Source organism: Thalassophryne amazonica, chromosome 17, assembly GCF_902500255.1.
Source record: "Thalassophryne amazonica chromosome 17, fThaAma1.1, whole genome shotgun sequence".
NCBI classification, from domain to species: Eukaryota; Metazoa; Chordata; class Actinopteri; order Batrachoidiformes; family Batrachoididae; genus Thalassophryne; species Thalassophryne amazonica.
Genome location: NC_047119.1, coordinates 22,409,921 through 22,437,301, shown reverse-complemented (window position 1 = coordinate 22,437,301; position 27,381 = coordinate 22,409,921). Strand labels below are relative to the sequence as shown.

General features: G+C 41.4%; 1 protein-coding gene across 1 annotated transcript in view; it reads left to right on the top strand.

Annotated features, from left to right (window-relative positions):
* smad7 (SMAD family member 7) overlaps positions 1-10,001 on the top strand; it is a 28,662-nt gene extending 18,661 nt beyond the window's left edge. The window contains exon 4 of the mRNA XM_034191736.1: positions 9,127-10,001. Coding sequence (XP_034047627.1) covers positions 9,127-9,665 — 539 coding nt within the window. The 3' untranslated portion in view covers positions 9,666-10,001. The remainder of the gene's footprint in view (positions 1-9,126) is intronic.
* The last annotated feature ends 17,380 nt before the right edge of the window (positions 10,002-27,381 follow it).

The following is a 27,381-nucleotide window of genomic DNA, read 5'->3' as shown; positions in this document are numbered from 1 at the left end:
GATTGTACTGAACTGAAGGTTGGAATCCTGTGTGTGTGTGTTTGTGCATGAGAGTGTGCAGCTCTTGTCTTGAGCGTGCTGACTTCTAAGAATAGTCGCGACCTGGCGAGTCTGTGTGTGTTTGTGGAGTCAGACAAAGGTAATGATTAACCTTTTCAGACTGTTTGCAGCCCTGCCACTGCACCCAGTCTGCCGACACTCCTCCGCCCCCTCGGCAGCTGTCCCTCCACACAACAGCCAAGTCCAATTGTCTCAGCTAGTGCGGCGTCCACTCTTAAAGACAGGGTGCCATTAACATCCACAGGGGAACCGCTGCTGCACGCACCTCGCTCTCTGCTGCTTTTAAACACGTATCATTGTTGCTGTTGGCAGTTGACTGGATCACCTCAAAGACTGGAGCAACTTTCCCAGGCTTTTGCACTGTTGACCTGTCTCAGTTGAGGGTGGGGTGGGGAGTCAGTTTGCTTAAATGTGGCTGCATACGACACTCAAGGCCACACAAGAACTGTTCCACCAGGTTGGACAATCACCTATCCTTCCTTATTGGGCAGCGCAGTCTTGTTTGAGGGGGTAAAATATGATGTATATGATGTAATTTCTCTAATTCCGGGGACAGAAACGCAGTACGTTCTGAGTTTTTGGGCAAATTACACGCAAAAAAGTGGACATGTTTTGTGGTTTGTTTATGACCCGGCGCTCAAACGTGTTGAGGCGGTCGTGCAGGCGAGAGAACATAGCTACTCTGGTTAGCTGTGTAGGGTAACACTTACCAACATGACCTATTTGCCTCATTTTCCCTTCTCCACTGGGAACCGAAAAAACTGCATTTTTCGTAACTTCTTTGGTGATTGAAGCCGAAAACAAAACAGTACACAATTTATTTGTGTGAAGTTATGCTGAGTATATATTGCGCAACGGGTGCAGCTGTCCCTATAAGTGGCTAAACCTGTGGTATCACGCAGAGTTCCAATGAGACAGCACTGCACTATTACCTCTGCCCACACTCACCACGTGTTGCCACTAGGGGCAGTAGAGGGAGCTGCAGTACTGGGATGTTCAGTTTAAAAGTCCAGTAAAAGAAGACAGGGATTATCAGGCTCTTATCATAGATCACGTCGTTCTCAAACTGGTCCTCAAGTACCACCTGTCCTACACATTTTCCATCTTTTCCTGCTCTGCCGCAAACTGATTAGCTCATTCAGTTATCTGCTAATTGGCTGCACACATGCAATTAACAGCTATTTCTACTTTATTTAGTAATGGACCAGTAGGAAACGATTTCTTTTTTGAATGGAGCTCATTGTGATATGGGATAGACCTGCACCGACAAATAGCAGGAACAGGGGACAGCAGAAAGGCTCTGGGTGACAGATGGACGATAAGTGGTGAGCTAGCCAGCTTATCTGTCTTGGCGCGAAGGCCCAGACTCACAAAAGTTTAGCAGCTGTTGCTCAGACGAGTAAGTGGGGCGGCACACAGACAGGCTAATGCCTCCACAGACAGATACGGATGTAAAGGCACCTCTCAGGATAGACGGTCTCTGATGACACCTTGAAGAAGAGTGTCAGAGTGTAACATGAGGAGAGAAACATCGCACGCTAGCACACACGCTACCGCTGTGTGTTAAAAATTAAAATTTGGATAAATGATCCTTGCTATCGCTACAAGGTGTGTTGATACAGAGCTGCTCACACTAGCGTGTGTGTGTTGAGTTGTGTTACTCATTAGATGTACAGTAATCTCATCCAGAGCGGGAACAAGCTGCGAAAACGCACTCCACGAGACTATGCTCCAAACATGGAAGGTGAAATCATGTCTCGCGTCCTCCCTCTACCTGCTAACATATCGAAGAGTCAGTGTAGTTTTCAGCTAGAAATCATGTAGCCATTTTTAATGTTCTCTGTTTCCGTTAAGTTTTCTTTCAATTAGCACTGTTAGCTAGCAGTACTGTTAATGACTGTTTGCTAATGATTTTTCTTAGTGTGTAAAATGTTATCTGAAGTAAGCGGCTTCACATTTCATGTCCAAAGATATTGTCCTCAAATGGCTTTTGGGAACCGGTCAAAACCAGTTTCTCAAATTTAGCTAGCTTTCCTAATGGCTGTTGAAATGCTTTTAAACTACTTAAAACAACACTATGTATTTTGAGGTGATTTAATTTCTGTTCGGAAGTGTTGAAAAGCTCTTTATAAAAAAAGAGTGAGTCCCTGTGATCAAAATCAAGCTGTTCTGACTGGAGCTGCAGGTGGGGGGGTGCTGTTTTGCTAAAGTACAGATAATGGCGACATTATAACAATATTCATTGAGAATCAAATCACCTTCCCTGAACCACAGTTGACCTCTCCCCCAAATTTTATTGAAATTTACTTACATTTTTTTGAGTGATCCAGACTGACTCCAAATAATTACTTTTATTTGCGCCATCTGGTGTTCAAGAGATGAAACTTCAGTCAATGGGTCAGTCTGCTCCAATTCGTTACATTTTACCCCCATTTTGTTATCAGTCCCCATTTTGTCCCTGTTTGCTAAAAAAATAATAATAAAAGTACTTAATTTAATCATATTTGGAGTCAGTCTGCTCCATTTTGCTACATTTAACCTGCGTTTCGTTATTATCAGTCCCCATTTCACTTAAAAATAATTAAATAAAAGTACTTAATTGAATCATATTTAATCACATTTGGAGTCAGTCTGCTCCATTTGGCTACTTTAATCTCCGTTTCTTTATTATCAGTCCCCATTCTGCTCAATTTCACTTAAAAACATTGAAATAAAAGTAATTAATTGAATCATATTTAATCATATTTGGAGTCAGTCTGGGTCAGTCTGCTTCATGTCATTACTTTTTACCCCATTTCGTGATTATGAGGCTCCATTTCTCTCCATTTCGCTCCATTTCGTTCATTTCATATTTTAGTATAGCCGCAGTATGTGAGGCTTTGGGACATTACATCTGACACCATCAAGAGGAGCACGGGGACACCATAGAGGATGGTCCTGTCTCCCTTCCTGTTCACACTCTACACCTCAAACTTCAGGTTCTGGTCACAGTCCTGCCACCTGCAGAAGTTTTCAGACGACTCTGCCATTGTGGACTCGGTCATCAGCAGTGACCAGGAGGCTGAGTGTAGGAGTGTGGTGGACAGGTTTGTGGAGTGGTGTGGACTCAACCACCTGCAGCTCAACATATCTAAGATGAAGAAGCTGGTGGTGGACTTCAGAAGACGGAAGACACGTCTGAACCCAGTTACCATCAATGGAATAGAGGTGGACATTGTGGACTACTACAGGTACCTGGGCGTTGACATAGACAACAAACTGGACTGGACTGTAAACACAGATGTTGTGTATAAGAAAGGTCAGAGTCGACTGTACTTTCTCAGGAGGCTCAGACCTTTCAATGTCTCCAGAAATATGTTGTAGATGTTTTATCACTCGGTGGTCATCTTCTACAATGTAGTGTGCTGGGGCAGCAGGCTGAAGGCAGCTGACACAAACAGACTCAACAAGCTCATCAGGAGAGCTGGCTCTGTCCTGGGGGTGGAGCTGGAGTTTGTGGTGGAGGTGTCAGAGAGGAGGATGCTCAGGAAACTGCTCAAAATCCTGGACAGCACCTCCCACCCCCTGCCTGCCACACTGACATCCTGTCAGAGACTGAGACCACCGAGGTGCACCACAGAACGCCACAGGAGGTCTTTCCTACCTGTGGCAATCAGACTGTATAGTTCCTCCCCCTTCTGCAGGATGAATACATAACGACCAGAGTTATGTACAGTATTGTCAAACATCTTGTGCAAATGTCTTCCAGTCATTTTGCATAAAAAACATTGTTCATTGTTTACTGTTTCTGTACTCTGGTAAAATAATTCCTTCGGGATCGATAAAGTTGATTTTATCTTTATCTTATCTTAAAAATCAAATGACAAAACAAAAAACCTGAAAATACAACATCCTTGTGCAAAATTATTATAGTATCATCATTTAGCCATAGCTCAACACGTGTTTGCTGTTGGTTTAGATTTGTTGAAATGTAGTTAAAAGCTGATGTTAAAGCATTTGATTTGAACTGATTCCTGTTTGTATGTGCTGGAATCAAATCTTGGTGCAGAACTTTTCAAATCTAGCTGTTAACTGCCCTTACCAAAAAAAAAGTACTGATAAGTATATAAAAGGTAAACTGGAAGTATACTTGAAACATACTTGCATGTACTACTTTTTGGTAAGGGTGGTTTACTTTTGGTGCAATATTTAAATATAGTATTTCAATTGAACCAGATTAAATCCATTTCACACTGGTTAAAATAGCTAACAAATGGTTTGCACTTGTTTCAGTCACACTGAGAGTCACATTGAAAGCGGTTTAATACATCACAATTCAATATTTCAAATCAGCCAAACCCTTAAATAAAACAGAACAAGAACAAGTTTTTCTTCATGGATGAACTTAAATGACTAATTGATTGTTGACAAATGTTTTCCTGTCGATCGATTAATCGACTAATGGTTTCAGCTGTGCCGCTGAGGAATGGGAAGCATTCAGGGTAGCTCCCATAAAGCTGCCGGAACGTCAGGCCGACAATCGGTTTATCCGCTCGCCCTCGCCGTTGTTTCCGATCGCATTTCCCTCAGTTGAATTTCTGTCTTCACCCTTTGCTTTTATCCGCCCGTCTCTCCTTTTTCTGTCTCTCCTCCATGAATGCGGTTTCTCACTCGGTACCAGACTGAGCCTTCGGAGGGGGGAGGGAGGGGAAGCAGGGCCGTTCGTGTAGTCCTGAATAGCAGGGTGTTTTCAGGCAGCAATGACAGGCTCAGACAGGCAGCCGCTCTAATGACCTCTGACGCCAGGCCCTGTCTCTCTCAGCAATAACAAACACACAGGGCCCCACAGGTGAGCTGCACCGTCAGGCCCTCTGTCAGCTGCTAAGAAAGTTACGCATGTCCTCGTCTTCATTGAACCCGGCTGTTCCCGTTTATCCACTAAAGGCAAACTCCAGAGTACTGGCTTTACTATCATTCAAACCGACTTCAAAGCAGAGCGTTTTCCCAGGAAACGTGCCGGATTGGCGACACCAAAATACCTACAGAGTGCGCTTTGATTGACACTGCGAGCATACGAGAAGTTGCTAAAATGTCTACACAGTTCAACTTTTCTACTTCTACTACTGCTGCTGCTGCTGCTACTTTATGGTCTCTACAGTTGTTGCTGTACAAGCGTGCAGACAAATTCCAAATCCTCTTCTACTATTTAATTCCATTTAGCATGACGTCTTTGCAGGAATATATATTTATATATAAAGCTACAGTGTGTAGGATGTAGTGTCATCTAGTGGTGAGTTTTCAGATTGCATTATGCCATCACTAGTCATGATTTTGTTTCCTTTCATGTTTTCACTTCTTTGGCGATGGGAATTCCTGCTCTCTTGCCATCTCTTGAGATGAGCAATATGTCTTGTTCTCTATTTCATAAAAATGAGGATTTTCAAACTTACTACATCCACAGAATTTATTCAATTTATTTATTTATTTGTCTGACTGTTAGCAAGATTACGTCAAAACTACTCCAGTTGGTCTGGATACGGATCCGGATTCTGGGTCAAGTTTCACTTTATATAGGCTTTGAAGGATTACTGTTAGCAGTATTACGTCAAAACTACTGCACGGATATTGATGAACGTTTCAGCACAGATTGATATTAGATCAAGGAACACTCCATTAAATTTTGGAGTTGGTCTGGATATGGATCCGGATTCTGGGTCAAGTTTCACTTTATATAGGCTTTGAAGGATTACTGTTAGCAGTATTACGTCAAAACTACTGCACAGATATTGATGAAAATTTCAGCACAGATAGATATTAGACCAAGGAACCCTCCTTTAAATTTTGGAGTTGGTCTGGATCCGGATCCGGATTCTGGGTCAAGTTTCACTTTATATAGGCTTTGAAGGATTACTGTTAGCAGGGTTACGTCAAAACTACTGCATAGATTTTAATGACATTTTCACCACAGATACATAAAAGGCCATGGAAGACCCCAATAAATTTTGGAGGTGATCCAGATCCAGATTCTGGATCAAGTTTTACTTCATATAGTCTTTGAAGGACTGCGTCAAAACTACTTTGCGGACTCTCACCATATTGGCACCACAGACATATATTAGGCCATGCAAGACTCCATTATATTTTGGAGGTGGTCCGGATCTGGATTCTGGATCAAGATTTCCCTTTATATAGGCTTTGAAGGATTACTTCAAAACTACTTCACAGATTCTCACCAAATTTGCACCACAGATAGATATTAGGGCATGGAAGACTCCACTGCATTTTGGAGGTGATCCAGATCTGGACTGGTGAATGTCATAAATCTGTGATTGTTCGTTTTAGCTGGTGCTACACACCAGACAAACTAGACAATGTATAGGGGAGCAACCAATAATTCCTCTTCTTTTTTTCATGAACCTTCTGTCCTTGCTGCAAACTGTGGTGTACGTATGTCCCTTTTGGGCTACTGTATCAACATGGCTGCATCCATGAGGGGGCCCGCTCTCATGTAGATGGGAAGGGATCATTCTGAGCTTACATAATTACACCAGTTCATTATTGCGGGTAATTATACACGTATGAACAGACAACTATGAATTCTACATTCCATTTCTGGTAATAAACTCTCCTAAATCCTGCACACTGTTGCATTAGTCTGCATCATGTTCTTTTACTGTCTCCTTCACCGACTCCAAAATGCGTCCTGTGACGTAGATGGCGTCTGCACTGGAATTTGTTCCTATCACCACATTCGACAGTTGCAGTAACTCAGCTCAGATCCTGTATCTGCGCCTCCCACTCTGCAGACAGCGCCCTGACGTCTGCGTGAGACTGTAAAGACACTTTCTGTTGCTTATCTTAAAGATAAATTCCTCTTTTTCTCCATTTAGTCTTCGGGTTCTTCGTTTCCCTGAGCACCCCACGAGGATGGATTTATGATAAACTCCCCGAGGCTTGATGCCGTCCAACTTCAAAGAACACAGCTTTTCTTGTTATATTGAAGGCAGGCTTTCAGTTTCTGTCTCCCTCCCCTTTTGGGCTCCATCTCTCCTCTTCCAGTGTTGTCTTTTTCTTCCCCCCCCCTTTTCTCCCCCCAGCACCTAATGAAGGCTAATGACAGGCCGCAGTGAGTCTGCTCGGGCCAGCAGAGATCCTGCCACATTAACATTGCAGTTTGTCTCAGACGGGACCTTCCAAATTACCGGTTACACTCTGAGCTACCGCCAGATGAAACGAGCAAGGAGGCGGAGGGATGGGAGGAATGGGCACGACAGAAATACCTATTGAGGGGGCGTGGGGCACTGTTCATATATTCCCTCTCTTAAAGCTTTCATAACCTTAGAATGCTTCTTTCATCGAGGTGACATTAGATTTGAACGCTTGACGGAGAAGAAGGAGGGTCGATGAGAGGTTGATAGTAGCGGCGGCAATTATGTGACGACCCTAAAAGCAAAGGACAGGCTCGAGAACCAGGAGAGGAAGCCAAGATGTAAAAGCAACAGTCAAAAATATGTGGAAAGCATTCCTTCTCAAACACCCCCCCCCCCTTTTATTTCCTTTCGCGCTTTCTCCGTCTCCCTCTATTTCCCTTGCGCCTCGCTGGCTCCCACTTTTTTAGCTGGGAGCCAGATTTCTGTGGAATAGAGATATGCAGGACGGCGCAGGAGGCACACTAAAGGGAGAGCAGAGAAGGGGGGTGGCGGTGGTTGGAAACTGGAGCATGGCCAATGCTACACTTCTTTTATGCTCAAGGGAAACTTTAGACCAGAGGGGCCAAGCTTGTCAACAATTCAAACACCGGGGTTGAAAGTTAACGTCCTGCGTCGCTCGTCCGCTAAACACCATGTGCTTTTCGTTGCAGACAGGGAGCCGACTTATTTGTTGCATTTCAGGATGAAATACTTTAATGCACGTTTATTTTGTGTCTCTGCTCCACTGGTAAAACCGCTATTGTTGTCTGGTATTGGTAGAACAAGAGTTCAACGATTTCTAATTTCCTCCAGCGGGGTGAAGCACGCCGCGCCGCAGAGGCAATCGGGAGAATTGGTTGACGTCAGTACATTGTTGGCAACAGCGCTAGAAAAATACAGCGAGCTAGACAGAAGATAAGCGTTTAATGCCTAGACAAATACTGTACCGCCTGTGGACACTTGCCTGCCAGAGTCTGTGACTTGCTTCTCTTGTCTGAATTCCAACAATTCTGACATGATTTCCTGTATGGCAGAAATTAAGGATGACTTTTTAGTTTTGGATCTCGACTAAAGCAGATTCTTAATTTCCCCAAACATGAATAAGGAAGAAGTTGTAGACTAGTAGCAACACTTGTTTTGAGCAGTTTTATGTGTCCTTTGATTTCCATTGGAATGAGATATGAAAGATGTATTTTGGCTGACCTCAATCCCGCATTCATCCATCGCGCTACTGCTGTATTTGTATGCCCTGCTACTATGTACATATTATGCAGAAATAATGTGGTTGTACTTGCTTCTGTCCTCATGTGGACACCACTACACCACTGATACTTGCAGGATAGGTACTCTGTGGCCAGGGTTGGTTGATGCATAGATTTTCACATTATTGATAAGGACGTCCCTTGAACTTTGAATATAATAAATCATTGTGAGTACCTGGTACACACTTGAGGAGTACACCATAGATATCTTCATGGAACGAGATTAGCTGCTTTGATTTTAAGTTATTTGGACCAAACATTTTGATATTGATGAGGCAGATACTTGATACTTGAAGTAACTCCCCTTGTGAAGCTATAACTCAAGAACAGTTCGCTTTATACTGACACCATAGGTATGCATGGGAGATGGCTATGCTGATTGGACTTTTAGGGTTGTTTGGTGTATATATTTTCATATTAATAAGGATGAAGTGGTTCTTTTTTTCCCCCTAACAGCAGTTACTTGGGAATAAACATAGATTTTATTCACAATTTGTCTATATTATGCAAGTGCCTCTTGTTTCTTCTTTGTCTTACTTTACTTTCTGCTTGAAAGATTCTGTGTTCCCGTGTTTTCGCTCTGTCCCTTCCGACAGGTCTAACCGTGCCATCTTTCTCCATGTTGTCTTTTTCAGATTCTCTGGCTTTGCAGGAGTCCGACGAGCGGGCCCATTGGTGCGTGGTGGCATACTGGGAGGAGAAGACGCGGGTTGGGCGCCTCTACTCAGTCCAGGAGCCTTCCTTGGACATCTTCTATGATCTACCTCAGGGGAACGGCTTCTGCCTGAGCCAGCTTTGCTCCGACAACAAGTCCCAGCTGGTGCAGATGGTGCGGGCCAAAATCGGGTATGGCATCCAGCTGACGCGAGAGCCAGATGGAGTGTGGGTCTACAACCGAAGCTGCTACCCCATCTTCATCAAGTCAGCCACACTGGACAACCCGGACTCGCGCTCGCTGCTGGTGCACAAGGTGTTCCCCGGGTTCTCCATCAAAGCTTTTGACTATGACAAGGCCTGCAGCCTGCAGAGGCCGAACGACCACGAGTTCACGCAGCAGCCTCGCACGGGCTTCACGGTCCAGATAAGTTTTGTGAAAGGATGGGGACAGTGCTACACCAGACAGTTCATCAGCAGCTGCCCATGCTGGTTGGAAGTCATTTTCAACACTCGGTAGCAGCAGGCTTCCTCCTTCTTCAGCCCTCCCCCCCAACCCCACCCGCCCACAGACTCCACCCACTTTTTTTGTTCCAAACATTCACAAAAAATGTTTTAAAAGAAGAAAGTTGAAAATTCTGACGGACATTGTTTAATAAATGGCTAAGATTTAATTAAATGAAATAAGAAGCAAAAAAATGTATTTTATGTTATATATAAATATATTATTAATTGTAAATATGAAGACGTTTTATATGCATCATTATTTATGTATTGTGCAATGTGTTGATGAGAAAAAGAAAAATAAGATGCACTTTGCTTAATATAAATGCAAAAGAACGAAATGCCAAAATAAAAAAATTCACAAATAAGATTTGTTTAGTCTGTGTCTTTGTTGTGATGGTGAAGCTGAATTTTCAGGAAGCTGTTGGCATGACTTGACTGTATCCCCAAAACCTTTTTGTCTGTTCGTTTGCTCGCTTGTTTGTGGGAGTAACATTGTCTCCATTCAGCACGGGCTTAAAGCTACAGTGTGTAGGATTTAGGGCCATCTAGTGGTGAGTAAGCAGATTGCCTCATACCTGTCACGATTTTATGTCCCTTTAGGTTTTTTCTTTAGCAATGGGGATTCACTGTACCTTGCCTTCTTTTGTGCAACATGTTTGATCCTCAATTTTAGAAGAATGGAGTTTAATCTTTATCTAACCAGGTTAATCCCATTGAGATCAAGATCTCCTTGCAATTATAAAGTTTCCAATCCACTTAACCTGCATGTCTTTAAATGTGGAAGGAAACCTGAGCAGCCAGAGGAAACCTAAGCAAACATGGGGGGAACATGCAAACTCCACACAGAAAGGCCACAAGTGGGAATTAAACCATGGCCTTCTTGCTGTGAGGCAACAGTGCTAACCACTAAGCCACCGTGCTGCCAAAAATAGGGGTTCTCAAAGTTGTTAGCCCACATTGAGACAGTTTACAAGAGAGCAACTAAAAAAAAAAGCAAAAAAAAAGCAAAAGGCAGAGTAAGTATGTTCTGTTTGGGCTACTGTGTCAGCATGGCGGTGCAACATGGTGACTTCCATGAAGGGGGGCATCCACATGTAGATATAAAAAGCTTATTTTAAGCATATAAAAACACATTGATTCATTGTGGTAGCTCGGAGTCGAGCCGCTGCTACGCCACATCGAAAGGAGTCAGTTGAGGTGGCTCGGGCATCTTTTCCGGATGCCCCCTGGACGCCTCGCTGGAGAGGTGTTCTGGACACGTCCCATTGGGAGGAGGCCCCGGGGGAGACCCAGGACACGCTGGAGGGACTACATCTCTCGGCTGGCTTGGGAACGCCTTGGGGTTCCCCCGGAGGAGCTGGGGGAGGTGTGTGTGGATCGGGAGGTCTGGGCGGCTTTGCTTGAGCTGCTGCCTCCGCGACCCGACTCCGGATAAAGCGGAAGAAAATGGATGGATGGATGAACAAATGGTTATAAATGCTATTTTGCATTTTTGCTAACAAACGCCACAAAATTCTACACACTGTAGCTTTAATACTTGTGTCACAGCATGACTTTAATGATGTAAAGGCTATCCACTTAAAGAGAGTGAGTCAGTTATAACTCACTCATGTCTTTTTTTAAGTCTTCTGAGGTATTTTAGGGCAGTCACCGACTGCCCCCCCCCCCCCCCGCTTCCTCTCTGTCATTAGTGGCCTGATGACATTACAGCCAGGAAGCCGTAATGACAAATTTCAGAAACCAATAAAGAACAGACAGGCCAGTTTCCTGGACTTTTCCTGGAGGAGCCTCTTTATTGTGATTGAAGAATGCAATATAGGCGATCCTACAATCGGATGAAGCGTTCAATGCCACACCTGAGGAAACTGTGCAGAAAAATGTCTTAGAAGATTACTAATCCCGCAGATATCGGTCATATCCCAGCAGATGACAAGAGACGGCGGTCTGTTTGTGACCTTATTTTGTTTGTATAAGCAAAATGTCATTCTAACAAACCCGTCCTGTTTTGTGTGGGTGCGTCTGCGCCTGTTTGAGCCTCGTCCTGCTGCTCGTCAGATGGGTGTCTGTGAAGAGGATTATTACTGTAAACCCGATTTACATGCACAGTATCTCAAAGACCTACATTCACAAGACCCACTTTGCATCCGACCGCCGTCCTCCGATCTGTTCGGCAAACACATTTATTAAAAAAAATTACGTCAAAGTAAAATTGTTCACAGTGATCTGGTGCTTTCAGATAAGACTTATCAAATCAGGTCAAAAACTAGAAGTCTTATTATTTAAAGGGGTCATATTGCAAACATATGCTTTTATCTACCCAGTCACATGTTTGGGGGTTTCATATTAAAAATTAATTAATTAAAATTCCTCCAATTTTATGACGATGTGGAAATTCTCCTGCTACAAGCAAATCTGGACCTCAAACAGCTTGTTTTAGACTTTGTCGACATACGTCACGGACGTCCAAATTAGAATACCTGCTTGTTCTGTGAGACACGCCCAATGAGCATGTCTGTATCTGTGGTCTGTATATAATGTCTGTGGTCTGTACTCCGTGGGACAAAAACAGACACACCCACTCTGAAGGGAAAGAGGGGCGGGGCCATCTGCTTTGCATTTAAAGCAACAGGCACACAAGTCATTTCTTAGAGACTGTGAACTCTATCTTCTCACTCTGTGACATATTTTTAGCTACAAACTTTAAGGAAAGACATCAGAGGACTGATGCATACCCTCTGAGTGCACATAAATAAATATATTTGTGAACTATAGTTACATACTTTTATTAACATCATCATGATGTCACTAAACTTAATTGCAAGTGATGTGCTGGCTGATAAAAGTTTTGACCGCGTCCCTAGCCCTTCTGGTTACAGAGAGATGCTGGAAAATATGTTTTTATAACAATTATGACACAGCTTCTTTATGTAGTTGATGTCACGCTATTTGATTACAAATAATTTGATGATTCATATAAAACTACATTGTCTATCTATTTCTCTTGGCTGCGGAAACATTTTGGAAAATATATTTTTCCTGACAATTATGACAGAACGTCTTGACAACACACTCATTACAGATGATTTGATAACTGAGATCATCTTCACATCATCTCTGTATCTCTCTTGGACAATAGTTTTTGACAACCTTGACCTTGAACTTTCTGCTCCAAATGCACTCTCGCATTTGCAACAAATATCTGAGCAAGTATAAAAATATGGATAAAAGTCTGAATTACATAAAATATAAAACATAGAACGGTGAGGTTCCACCACATGGTGGGAGGCTGCACGTCTCTACACCCTCACAAGAATAATCCCCAACCCTGCTAATACATTTAGAGCAGCTCGAAGCTTTGCGTCATCCACCAGACAGAGTGACCCTGATTCTGCCCGGTAATTATTCTGTCAGATTTCACCAGCATCTGTAGTCATGCTACACGTTACTGTAAATAACCTGCAAGAAAACCACTGCTATGCCGCATCTGATATCGGGATTTTCGAACTTGTTACGCCACTACGTCTGCTCCTGGAGATCACCTAACCTAAATATTTTCCTCCTTATCTGTACTCCTCACAGCCAAATAACTCCGGCAGGTGTGTGTGTGTGAGATCAGTAAAGATCTGGCAGACATGAGATAGAGCACATTCAGGTGTGAGCAGAGCAGGGAGAGATGGATAATGTGCAGAGAGGTGATCTCCAGGAGTAAGGTCAGTAAACTTTAAACTGAACTTTAACAATCTACACTCAACAAAAATATAAATGCAACACTTTTGGTTTTGCTCCCATTTTGTATGAGATGAACTCAAAGATCTAAAACTTTTTCCACATACACAATATCACCATTTCCCTCAAATATTGTTCACAAACCAGTCTAAATCTGTGATAGTGAGCACTTCTCCTTTGCTGAGATAATCCATCCCACCTCACAGGTGTGCCATATCAAGATGCTGATTAGACACCATGATTAGTGCACAGGTGTGCCTTAGACTGCCCACAATAAAAGGCCACTCTGAAAGGTGCAGTTTTATCACACAGCACAATGCCACAGATGTTGCAAGATTTGAGGGAGCGTGCAATTGGCATGCTGACAGCAGGAATGTCAACCAGAGCTGTTGCTCGTGTATTGAATGTTCATTTCTCTACCATAAGCCGTCTCCAAAGGCGTTTCAGAGAATTTGGCAGTACATCCAACCAGCCTCACAACCGCAGACCACGTGTAACCACACCAGCCCAGGACCTCCACATCCAGCATGTTCACCTCCAAGATCGTCTGAGACCAGCCACTAGGACAGCTGCTGAAACAATCGGTTTGCATAACCAAAGAATTTCTGCACAAACTGTCAGAAACCGTCTCAGGGAAGCTCATCTGCATGCTCGTCGTCCTCATCGGGGTCTCGACCTGACTCCAGTTCGTCGTCGTAACCGACTTGAGTGGGCAAATGCTCACATTCGTTGGCGTTTGGCATGTTGGAGAGGTGTTCTCTTCACGGATGATGCAAAGGAGATGTGTTGCACTGCATGAGGCAAATGGTGGTCACACCAGATACTGACTGGTATCCCCCTCATGAAACAAAACTGCACCTTTCAGAGTGGCCTTTTATTGTGGGCAGTCTAAGGCACACCTGTGCACTAATCATGGTGTCTAATCAGCATCTTGGTATGGCACACCTGTGAGGTGGGATGGATTATCTCAGCAAAGGAGAAGTGCTCACTATCACAGATTTAGACTGGTTTGTGAACAATATTTGAGGGAAATGGTGATATTGTGTATGTGGAAAAAGTTTTAGATCTTTGAGTTCATCTCATACAAAATGGGAGCAAAACCAAAAGTGTTGCGTTTATATTTTTGTTGAGTACATATGAGCCGACTTAAAGCTACAGTGTGTAGGATTTAGTGTCATCTAGTGGTGAGGTTGCACACTGCATGATGCTGTCAGAGATCATGATTTTGTTTCAGTTAGGGGATTCACGCTCCTTCACTTTCTTTTGTGCGAAACAGTATGTAAGATCCTCCATAAAAATAAAGGTTCTCAAACTTGTTAGCCTGAAGTAGCAACTAGTCAACAGTGTATTTAGGGAGGAACCCTCTCACTCTCACTCATTTTCAACCGCTTATCCAAGATTGTGTGGCGGGGGGCTGGAGCCACTCCCAGCAGTCATATGTAAGGTGGGGTACACCCTGGACAGGACGCCAGTCTGCCGCAGGGCCACATATAGACAAACAAACACATTCACACCCATGGACAATTTAAAATATCCAATCCACCTAACCTACATGTCCTTGCATGTAGGAGAAAGCCAGTACCCAAAGGTGGGAATTGATCCCATTACCTTCTCGCTGCGAGGCAATAGTTCTAACCACTAAGTCACCATGCTGGGAGGAACCACTAATTATTATTCTTTTTTCTTCAGTCTTTGTACTGCATTGCAAAATCAGGAAGGCAGAGTAACTGTGTCCCTTTTGGGGGTACTGTAGGTCTCTCCATCCCTGCTCCTGGAGAGCAACTGTCCTGCATATTGTCCATGTCTACCTGCTCTAGTCACACCTGGTCAATTAACGATGGTGTTTTCCAGCTTTGGATTGGCTAAGCACACCTGACTGAGTTGATTAGCTGTGGGTGGAGTGGAGATCATTGTAAAACATGCAGATGTTGGAGAGCCCCGGGCTATTGTATAAACATGAAGGTGCAGCATGGCGTTCACCAAGAGGGGCCCCACTCCTGTGTACATATGAATGGCTCATTCTAAGCTTATGAAAACACATAGATTCATTTTGCACATAATTATTTACTAACAAACAGATGATTATGAATTCTAAATGTAATTTCTGCAAATAAACATTCTTAAATCCTACACACTGTAGCTTTGAGAATAGGGGGTGGTGGCCAAGTGGTTAATGCGCTTGGTTTCAGTGCAGAAGGTTCCGGGTTCAAATCCCACCCCCGCCACATTTCTCCACGTAATGTGGAGTTGCGTCAGGAAGGGCATCCGGCGTAAAACCTGTGCCAATTCAACATGCAGATCCACCTTGGATTTGCTGTGGCGACCCCGAGTGCAAACAAGGGAGCAGCCGAAGGGTCTTACTTACTGTAGCTTTGAGAATGAGTACAGAGAACAATTTAGTTTCTTTTTGAGCCAAATGAACATTTTTTTCTGACAAAAAGAACTGCTGGTCCAACATTAAATTATGTGTAATAGTGTGAAATGACACAGGGAAAAAGTACTGATCACCTGAAGAAAGCGAGGTGCAAAAAGGTATAGAAAGCCAAGACACCAGGTGAACTCTATCAGTAATTAGAAAGCAATCCTGCCCCTTGGCAGTGCAAATTCATATTAGATGGTTCAGTCCCAGCTGATTGGCCTATTGTCTCATTACCAAGGTGTCACACAAGAAATATCTCTGGATGGGTAAAAGCAAAGAGCTCTCTCAAGATTTTCTCAACCTTATTGTTGCAAAACATAGTGATGACGTGGGTTACACAAGGAGTTTTAAGCTTCTGAATGTTCCAGTGAGCACTGTTGGGACCATATCTGAAAGTGGAAAGAACATAATTTCACCATAACCTGGCCATGACCAGGTGCTCATCACAAGAGTAGTTAAAAGAATTATCAGAAGAGTTATATAAGAGCCAAGGAGCACTTGTGGAGAGCTTTAGAAAGACCTGGAATTAGCAGGTACAATTGTTTCAAAGAAAACAATAAGTAATGCACTCAACTTCCATGGCCTGCATGCACGCTCACCATGCAAGACTCCATTGCTGAAGGAAAACCATGTTGAATCTCATTTAAAGTTTGCTGCACAACATTTAGAAATACTTGAAGAATATAGTATGATTATATGAAACCAAAATTGAACTCTTTGGATGCCATAATACACACCATTTATGGATTCAAATGTCCCTGCACATCACCCCCAAAACACCACACCAACAGTGAAGTTCGGAGGTGGGAACATTAGGGTGTGCGGCTGTTTTTCAGCATATACCACTGGCAAAGTTAACTGAGGGAAGGATGAATGGAAAATGTACCAAGACATTCTTGACAAAAATCTGCTGCCATCTACCCAGATGATGTGGATGAAACAAGGGGAGACATTTCAACAAGACAATGATCCCAAACAAACAGCCAAGGAAACTCTGAACTGGTTTCAGAGAATGAAAATAAAGCTGCTAGAATGGCCCAGCCAATCACTTGAATCCAATAGAAAATCTATGGAGTTCAAAGAAGAGGTTCACTGAACCTTCAAGATTTGAAAACTGAGTGGAAGAATGGACCAAAATCACACCTGAGCAATGCATGCAACTAGTTTCTCCATACAGGAGGTGTCTTGAACCTGTCAATACCAATAAGGTTTTTGTATAAATTATTAAATACGTTTCAGTAAGCGTGTTCAATACTTATTCCTTGTGTCATTCCATTTTATTACACATAATTTCTGAGCTTATTTTTTTGGTTTCTTCATATGTGTAGATTACGTGGCCTGTTACTGGCATCTGGTTAAAATGTTATGTCAGTAGCACCTTCAGAAATATATTTACTGAGAAAAAATGGGGATGTGTTCAATACTTATTTTAGCTGCTGTATGTGGAGTTGAGTGCGCTTGGTTTCAGTGCTGAAGGTTTCCGGTTCAATTCCCATCCCTGCCACATTTCTCCATGTTATATGGAGTTGCATCAGGAAGGGCATACGGTGTAAAACTTGTGCCAAATCAATATGCAGCTCCACCTTGGATCTGCTGTGGTGACCTCGAGTGAAAACAAGGGAACAGCCGAAGGGTCTTACTATCTGGAGTTGACCATTGCAGCCTGTGGGGACTTTAATCAAATCACGTACTGTAAAAAAGAAAAATTTTCTAGAAAGCTCTGCTGAGAAAGCTCTGCTGAGATGTAGGAAATTACACCTTTATTACAAACAGTAATTATTCCTGATGAATTGGTAAAAAGCAGGTCTTTTCAAGTACTTGTACCACTCACACTAATGCACCCATCAACTGACCAATAAGATGTGTTTTATGTTCACATATATAAAAAAAAATCCCTCTAGCAAATATCATCGCAGCAAGAATGACAGTTACTGCAGTTCATGTCTAATCGTTTTATAATTTTCTAAACATGTTCATGGCATTCATACTTACTTTTGAATGTCTTTGACAGCTGATTCTTTACATCTTTTCTGATATTCATGGAGCTAGCCTCATTAAGCCACTACAAGTGATCAAGACTCGAGTGACCTTGATTTCAGTCTTCAAAGTCAGTCAAAGCCAAATTCAATAACAAATTTTGAAAGACCACATATAACTTATTTGTTTTCGTGTTTACAGTTTTTCTCAATTGCTAAGACACATTTCTCAAAAGCTGCTCTCTTTTTCTCTAAACTGTGAACACAAAACCCACTTTTCAAGCTACAATACCCCAGACTCTTCTTGCAAAACCAAACTTTCACCTCAAAACAGTTCAATCTGTGCTCAAAACTGAACTATGTTGACAATTCGTGCCCCAAGTCAATCAAAATTAAAAACTCTACTGAGCAGTCTCTAAACACTACATAGAAAAATAGAAACTACAACGATCAGGACATGAAGCTGTAGAAATCAATGTTTATTGTTCACTGTAGGCTAAATGCATATTGCAAAACAAAAACCTGTGCAACACCCCCGAGTCACACTAACTGTCAGAATGCTCGTAGCACGGGCCGGGGTGGAGGATTAGCAGCAATCTTCCATTCCAGCTTATTAATTAATCAAAAACCCAGACAGAGCTTTAATTCATTTGAAAGCTTGACTCTTAGTCTTGTCCATCCAAATTGGAAGTCCCCAAAACCAGTTTTATTTGTTATTATCTATCGTCCACCTGGTCGTTACTGTGAGTTTCTCTGTGAATTTTCAGACCTTTTGTCTGACTTAGTGCTTAGCTCAGATAAGATAATTATAGTGGGCGATTTTAACATCCACACAGATGCTGAGAATGACAGCCTCAACACTGCATTTAATCTATTATTAGACTCAACTGGCTTTGCTCAAAATGTAAATGAGTCCACCCACCACTTTAATCATATCTTAGATCTTGTTCTGACTTATGGTATGGAAATAGAAGACTTAACAGTATTCCCTGAAAACTCCCTTCTGTCTGATCATTTCTTAATAACATTTACATTTACTCTGATGGACTACCCAGCAGTGGGGAATAAGTTTCATTACACTAGAAGTCTTTCAGAAAGCGCTGTAACTAGGTTTAAGGATATGATTCCTTCTTTATGTTCTCTAATGCCATATAACAACACAGTGCAGAGTAGCTACCTAAACTCTGTAAGTGAGATAGAGTATCTCGTCAATAGTTTTACATCCTCATTGAAGACAACTTTGGATGCTGTAGCTCCTCTGAAAAAGAGAGCTTTAAATCAGAAGTGTCTGACTCCGTGGTATAACTCACAAACTCGCAGCTTAAAGCAGATAACCCGTAAGTTGGAGAGGAAATGGCGTCTCACTAATTTAGAAGATCTTCACTTAGCCTGGAAAAAGAGTCTGTTGCTCTATAAAAAAGCCCTCCGTAAAGCTAGGACATCTTTCTACTCATCACTAATTGAAGAAAATAAGAACAACCCCAGGTTTCTTTTCAGCACTGTAGCCAGGCTGACAAAGAGTCAGAGCTCTATTGAGCTGAGTATTCCATTAACTTTAACTAGTAATGACTTCATGACTTTCTTTGCTAACAAAATTTTAACTATTAGAGAAAAAATTACTCATAACCATCCCAAAGATGTATCGTTATCTTTGGCTGCTTTCAGTGATGCCGGTATTTGGTTAGACTCTTTCTCTCCGATTGTTCTGTCTGAGTTATTTTCATTAGTTACTTCATCTAAACCATCAACATGTTTATTAGACCCCATTCCTACCAGGCTGCTCAAGGAAGCCCTACCATTATTTAATGCTTCGATCTTAAATATGATCAATCTATCTTTGTTAGTTGGCTATGTACCACAGGCTTTTAAGGTGGCAGTAATTAAACCATTACTTAAAAAGCCATCACTTGACCCAGCTATCTTAGCTAATTATAGGCCAATCTCCAACCTTCCTTTTCTCTCAAAAATTCTTGAAAGGGTAGTTGTAAAACAGCTAACTGATCATCTGCAGAGGAATGGTCTATTTGAAGAGTTTCAGTCAGGTTTTAGAATTAATCATAGTACAGAAACAGCATTAGTGAAGGTTACAAATGATCTTCTTATGGCCTCGGACAGTGGACTCATCTCTGTGCTTGTTCTGTTAGACCTCAGTGCTGCTTTTGATACTGTTGACCATAAAATTTTATTACAGAGATTAGAACATGCCATAGGTATTAAAGGCACTGCGCTGCGGTGGTTTGAATCATATTTGTCTAATAGATTACAATTTGTTCATGTAAATGGGGAATCTTCTTCACAGACTAAAGTTAATTATGGAGTTCCACAAGGTTCTGTGCTAGGACCAATTTTATTCACTTTATACATGCTTCCCTTAGGCAGTATTATTAGACAGTATTGTTTAAATTTTCATTGTTACGCAGATGATACCCAGCTTTATCTATCCATGAAGCCAGAGGACACACACCAATTAGCTAAACTGCAGGATTGTCTTACAGACATAAAGACATGGATGACCTCTAATTTCCTGCTTTTAAACTCAGATAAAACTGAAGTTATTGTACTTGGCCCCACAAATCTTAGAAACATGGTGTCTAATCAGATCCTTACTCTGGATGGCATTACCCTGACCTCTAGTAATACTGTGAGAAATCTTGGAGTCATTTTTGATCAGGATATGTCATTCAAAGCGCATATTAATCAAATATGTAGGACTGCTTTTTTGCATTTACGCAATATCTCTAAAATTAGAAAGGTCTTGTCTCAGAGTGATGCTGAAAAACTAATTCATGCATTTATTTCCTCTAGGCTGGACTATTGTAATTCATTATTATCAGGTTGTCCTAAAAGTTCCCTGAAAAGCCTTCAGTTAATTCAAAATGCTGCAGCTAGAGTACTAACGGGGACTAGAAGGAGAGAGCATATCTCACCCATATTGGCCTCTCTTCATTGGCTTCCTGTTAACTCTAGAATAGAATTTAAAATTCTTCTTCTTACTTATAAGGTTTTGAATAATCAGGTCCCATCTTATCTTAGGGACCTCGTAGTACCATATCACCCCAATAGAGCGCTGGATCAGGTGACCCTGAACCATCCCTTAGTTATGCTGCTATAGACGTAGACTGCTGGGGGGTTCCCACGATGCACTGTTTCTTTCTCTTTTGCTCTGTATGCACCACTCTGCATTTAATCATTAGTGATCGATCTCTGCTCCCCTCCACAGCATGTCTTTTTCCTGGTTCTCTCCCTCAGCCCCAACCAGTCCCAGCAGAAGACTGCCCCTCCCTGAGCCTGGTTCTGCTGGAGGCTTCTTCCTGTTAAAAGGGAGTTTTTCCTTCCCACTTCCCACTGTCGCCAAGTGCTTGCTCACAGGGGGTCGTTTTGACCGTTGGGGTTTTACATAATTATTGTATGGCCTTGCCTTACAATATAAGGCGCCTTGGGGCAACTGTTTGTTGTGATTTGGCGCTATATAAAAAAAAAATTGATTGATTGATTGATTTAGCACTTGCACATTGTTAAAAAAAGTACAAATAATAGAAATCCTGTGCATTTACATGTAGCACTTGTACAGTTCAAAAACTACGACGGTGTTTTAGGGCCACATTGAAATATTTTTTTTAGACTTTGAGAATAAAGTCGTAATATTACGAGAATAAAGTCATAATATTACAAGAACAAAGTCGTAATTTTAAGACTTCGAGAATAAAGTCATAATATTATGAGAATAAAGTCGTAATTTTATGAGAAAAAAGTTTTAATATTATGAGAACAAAGTCATAATATTACGAGAATAAATTCATAATTTTACGAGAATAAAGTCAGAATTTTACGAGAATAAAGTCATAATATAATATTTCGACTTTTTTCTTGTAATATTATGACTTTTTCCTCGTAAAATTACAACTTTATTCCTGTAATATTATGACTTTTTTCTCGTAATATTACAACTTTATTCTCGAAGTCCAAAAAAAAAAAAAAAAAGAAATTCAATGTGACCCTAAAACGCCGTTGTAAAAAACAGACAAAAATCATGCGCATTTAGCACTTGTATGCCATAAGCCTACGTAAAATAAAGTACCAAAATATACATGGAATACAGTTCAACTAACCCTCCATTACAATACTACAGTACACTGGCACAGTGATGTACTGAAACATGTATTTACTTACAGTATACTGTGGTACAGTGTGTAGTGTGGTCATACAGTAATTCCTGTCAACATTTACGTACTATAATGTTAGAAAAGGTAATGACCTGTTCTCTTCTGTAAATCTTGGGATTATGGTGGACACAATGAATCTACTGATGTTTAGTTGGACCCTTTGTCTGGAATCCCTCATGGAACAAAATTTAGATTTTGCATTGTGACCTTGATTCTTGACACCATTCCATCTCCATTAGTTTGTCCTCCTTTGGGCCTAGTTTGCATGGTCGAAAATTCACCACACTGAGCCAATAAGATCCAAAGGAGGAATAGCAATTTGAAATAAAACTTGATAGATGATGGATGATAATGGAGACGTAGTAATACTAGAAGCCCTACTGCTGATCTTCAATCAGTGGAGCTCGAAAGCAGAGAGAGAGAAAAAAGTAAAACAACCAGCAGCACAGACATGTTGAATCTTCTTAAGGATATAAATTGCATTAATTCAGATTAAAACATTTACTTGTCTAACTGCTATGTTACATTTGACCTAAAGCTCCGATGGTATCGCAGATTGTTTTAACTATACCCTCTGAGGACTACAGAAGTAGTTGGATTCAAGCTACCAACCTTTTGGATTATATCCAGCCCACTTTACCGCCTTAACATCTACATAAAGTAGCTCTTTGCACTAAACTGTACATAAAGCCTTAATTTGAATTGTGATCTGAATCAACAATTGAAGTTGGTGCAAACCTAATAAGCAGTTTGATCAAAGATTTTAATCTAAGCTGATGCAGCTAACATCCTTAAATTGAGAAAATTCAAAATGTCTGTGCAGCAAGTTGCCTGAAGTTCTTAAATTTTCTTTTTTTTTTCTGCAGCATGTAATGTCTGGGGAAGATTTGTGCATCGCAACACCTGAGCTAAAACATGTTCTACTACAGGTGCACAGACTCTGTGGGTCAGTACTTGCCATGGCAGTCTGCAGGTTTGCAATTTTTCTTTCAGAATTGATTTTGGGTAATTTTGATGTGCTAAATCCAAATCTGAGCTCAGATTTCCTCTATCACATCATGTTGTTTTGCAATCTGCATGTTCCTTATTGATGAATTACGCAAAAGTTTAGAATTCACACGAGTTTGGTTTTTAAACCAGGTTTGCATAATATGAACAAGAGCCCTAATATTGTTTATGGCGCTGAAGAGGTGTGACAGACTGCAGCTTTTGCTTCAATGCTTGATACAACAAAATATGTTGTCATATTTCAAAAATGTGATGTGACTGGCAAAAACTAACACCAGATCCTGATTCAGTGCCCCCAAATGACTCAAAATCCATTGAAAAACTCCATGCAAGAAAAATTTTATGCAGATGCTGAACTGCAGACCCGAGGAACTCGTTCGCGAAATCACCTGCTAAGGTGATTGGATGGAGAACTAAATAAGTAAAAACGCTGCCTCTTGTGTCTGCATGGTGCATGGTCCTCCTTCCCTGGTACAGAAGAAAAACAGTAACAAGCATAAGTGTAGTTCTGTGCAAAATCATTTGTTCATACACACATTTCCTTTTTCCCACAGCACAGCCAGTGGGTTAGACGTCACTATGTGCAGGGAATCAGTCAGTCATGCAACATTTCAATTGTGACCAAGATTAGTTGTACTTGCCCGATAGTCACCAAACTTCAACATATGCATTATGTATAATGACCATAAGAAGTCTATTGACTTTGGGGTCAGATTTCAAATGTCATGGTCACCACTTTTTAAAAATCTTGTGAACGTAATAACTTCTTTCCTAATTTCCTGATTGTCACCATAGTATGTGTGTTAAGGCTGTGTCACATCATGACGGATAGAGCAAATGGTTTAGTTACATGTTTAAAAATTTTGTTCATTGGCAAAACTGCATAATCTGCCGGTCTCCTGTGGATTTGGGGCTCTGATGGACAGATGATGTCACATTTCCACTTTTAACACAGAGATCTCCATTTAGCAGAAGGATTTTCCTGGTTTCAAGACATATGTGTGCACTGGGAAAAGCTGGATTTGAGTGGGTTTTGCCATGGTCTGAAGGCATGATGTCATATTTCCTCACTGTTTGTGTGCTGTCCTCACAGCTTCAACAACCAAACAGGACATCAAACAATTCTGTGGCACCTCCTCACCAAGAGTGCATTAATGTCCGGACTAAAAAATAAAAGATGAAAAACCACACAGCAGCAGTAGTCTGATGTGGAACAGCCATGCTGCAGGTTGCTGCATCGGATCCTCTTTCCACTCGTGCAGAATTCACACCCCATGCCAGAGCTTTAGCCAATCAGAAGTGCAGTCTGAAGGATCTGACAGCCGCAGGATATAAACGCATGAGTATTGTAAAAGTAAATATCAAATAGAGAAGAAAATGGTAAACAAACTTGCAGGCAGCGGGAAAGCTCACCCCTTAATCTCTGCTCACAGTTTTGAACATACTCAAAACATTTTGACAGTCAGGTGACAGGAGACTGATTTTGTGGATGGGACAAAGACTTTTGCTGAAGAAAAATGAACACAAACTGATTGTATCAGCTCTTCATACATTTCCATGTGTGACACAGGCTTTAAGGCATGGTGATAAGAAACATACTGCATGGATTTTGGGGTCAAAATGTCACAGGTCAAAATTACTGAACTATACTTTGTAAAAGCCTTCTGCAGAAAAGTGTCACTTGTTACAGGTATTCTTATCATCATATGCCCAGGTCAGTGGTGGGCACAGTTCAGCTAATCCGATAACCGATAATTATCAAAGCTAATGTCTTTGCAAGTGGATTAGTTTTTCAGATAACTTTTAAAACCATCAGTGAACAAATTATCTTCCGATAAATTCAGTTCCAATAACTTTCAGTAAGATAACATTTTTTTTTGCTGGTAAAGTGAGCAAAGTTTAACGGTCAAAAACGTTTGTAAACCCTAAAATCAAACATCTGTCTGTCTGTTGTGTGTTTGTGGCTGTCACTTGCTGATGATGTCATTATTAAGTGTAAAACGTGATTGACCGGTCGACGCAGGGAGCATTGTGGGTAGTGTAGTTCAGGTTCACTTTGGACATTACAGTGAGTGTTACCATCCGCTCGACGCAGAAACAAAACGGACTAATTTTAACATTATTTTATTTTTTTTCTTAGTGGCTGACGGAATAATTTAATCGCCAAGACTTGGTGGGAGAGAGGAAATCTCACTGAGCAGCTGAGTTACAGAGGGACTTTTCTTAGACACTGTTTTGGATAATCAGGATGCTTTATGTGGATTATTTCTTCAGAATTTAATGACTAACAGGTAAGAATTCATATTTACTATGTGTCTTTTACTCTGCCAATCAATGCATTAATAAGTGCAGACTATGCACTTTTTTTGGCTCCATAATCTCAACACACCTGTAATGTGATGAATCATATAAAATGCATGCACTGATCAGACAATATGTGCAACTCACGTGAGTGCATGTTTGCACCTCTTTATGTATGCATCTGTCCGTGCATGTAGGTGTGTGCACTGTACTGAACTGTGGCATGCAGGTGGAGCCTCATTGAGCTAAAGCTTTTTGTGTCTGAATGTGTCCCCACATTTTCATATCAGGATTTAATTGTTCTAATAAAGTAATAGTAACAGTCCATTGAATGGTCAACAACATCTTTAATTTTTAAAAATAATTTACCCAAAAGACAAATCTCCACGCTGTACATCATCTTTACATTTCTGTTATTAACACGGGCATGTTCATCACAAAGTCTCCGGCTGCAGACACAAAGCCAGTACCCCCCCCCCCCCATTCCCCTTTCTTCTTTCCCGGAGGGTTGGGAGGGGGTCAAAGACATTTTACTGTCTGAGCAGGCAGACAGACAGAGGAGCCGGCCCAGGATGATGTGGGGGTCGTGAGGTGGGGACCGTCTACCCATGTTTACAGGCTGGATGTGCGTTTGGGGGATCGTCACTTCTGGCATTCTTTCGTTCAGTTACGCCTAGCATGCCCTGTAGTCAAATTTTTTTCCAGGATTATTGGTAAGAAAAAAAAAAAAGGTCACAGGGGAACAGCGTGCAGTGCACACTCATCAGTAGATGAAAATGCATGCACACACCAGCTCATAAATGTCAACATTTTCAGTCACTACTTTTGGGGGACAAAATGTGGATACAGTTTGTGTCTGTATTGTGATGACAGATTTTAACTGGAGGGGCACTCGAAAACAGCACACAGCTCAACCCAAAACATCTGGTTTTCTTTCAGTGAAGGGCAATACAGTAGTGTTCAGAATAATAGTAGTGCTATGTGACTAAAAAGATTAATCCAGGTTTTGAGTATGTTTCTTATTGTTACATGGGAAACAAGGTACCAGTAGATTCAGTAGATTCTCACAAATCCAACAAGACCAAGCATTCATGATATGCACACTCTTAAGGCTATGAAATTGGGCTATTAGTTAAAAAAAGTAGAAAAGGGGGTGTTCACAATAATAGTAGTGTGGCATTCAGTGAGTGAGTTCATCAATTTTGTGGAACAAACAGGTGTGAATCAGGTTTCCCCTATTTAAGGATGAAGCCAGCACCTGTTGAACATGCTTTTCTCTTTGAAAGCCTGAGGAAAATGGGACGTTCAAGAGACTGTTCAGAAGAACAGCGTAGTTTGATTAAAAAGTTGATTGGAGAGGGGAAAACTTATACGCAGGTGCAAAAAATTATAGGCTGTTCATCTACAATGATCTCCAATGCTTTAAAATGGACAAAAAAAAACAGAGACGCGTGGAAGAAAATGGAAAACAACCATCAAAATAGATAGAAGAATAACCAGAATGGCAAAGACTCACCCATTGATCAGCTCCAGGATGATCAAAGACAGTCTGGAGTTACCTGTAAGTGCTGTGACAGTTAGAAGACACCTGTGTGAAGCTAATTTATTTGCAAGAATCCCCCGCAAAGTCCCTCTGTTAAATAAAAGACATGTGCAGAAGAGGTTACAATTTGCCAAAGAACACATCAACTGGCCTAAAGAGAAATGGAGGAATATTTTATGGACTGATGAGAGAGAGTTGTTCTTTTTGGGTCCAATGGCCGCAGACAGTTTGTGAGACAAGCCCCAAACTCTGAATTCAAGCCACAGTTCACAGTGAAGACAGTGAAGCGTGGTGGTGCAAGCATCATGATATGGGCATGTTTCTCCTACTATGGTGTTGGGCCTATATATCGCATACCAGGTATCATGGATCAGTTTGGATATGTCAAAATACTTGAAGAGGTCATGTTGCCTTATGCTGAAGAGGACATGCCCTTGAAATGGGTGTTTCAACAAGACAATGACCCCAAGCACACTAGTAAATGAGCAAAATCTTGGTTCCAAACCAACAAAATTAATGCCTCGCAGATGTGAAGAAATCATGAAAAACTGTGGTTATACAACTAAATACTAGTTTAGTGATTCACAGGATTG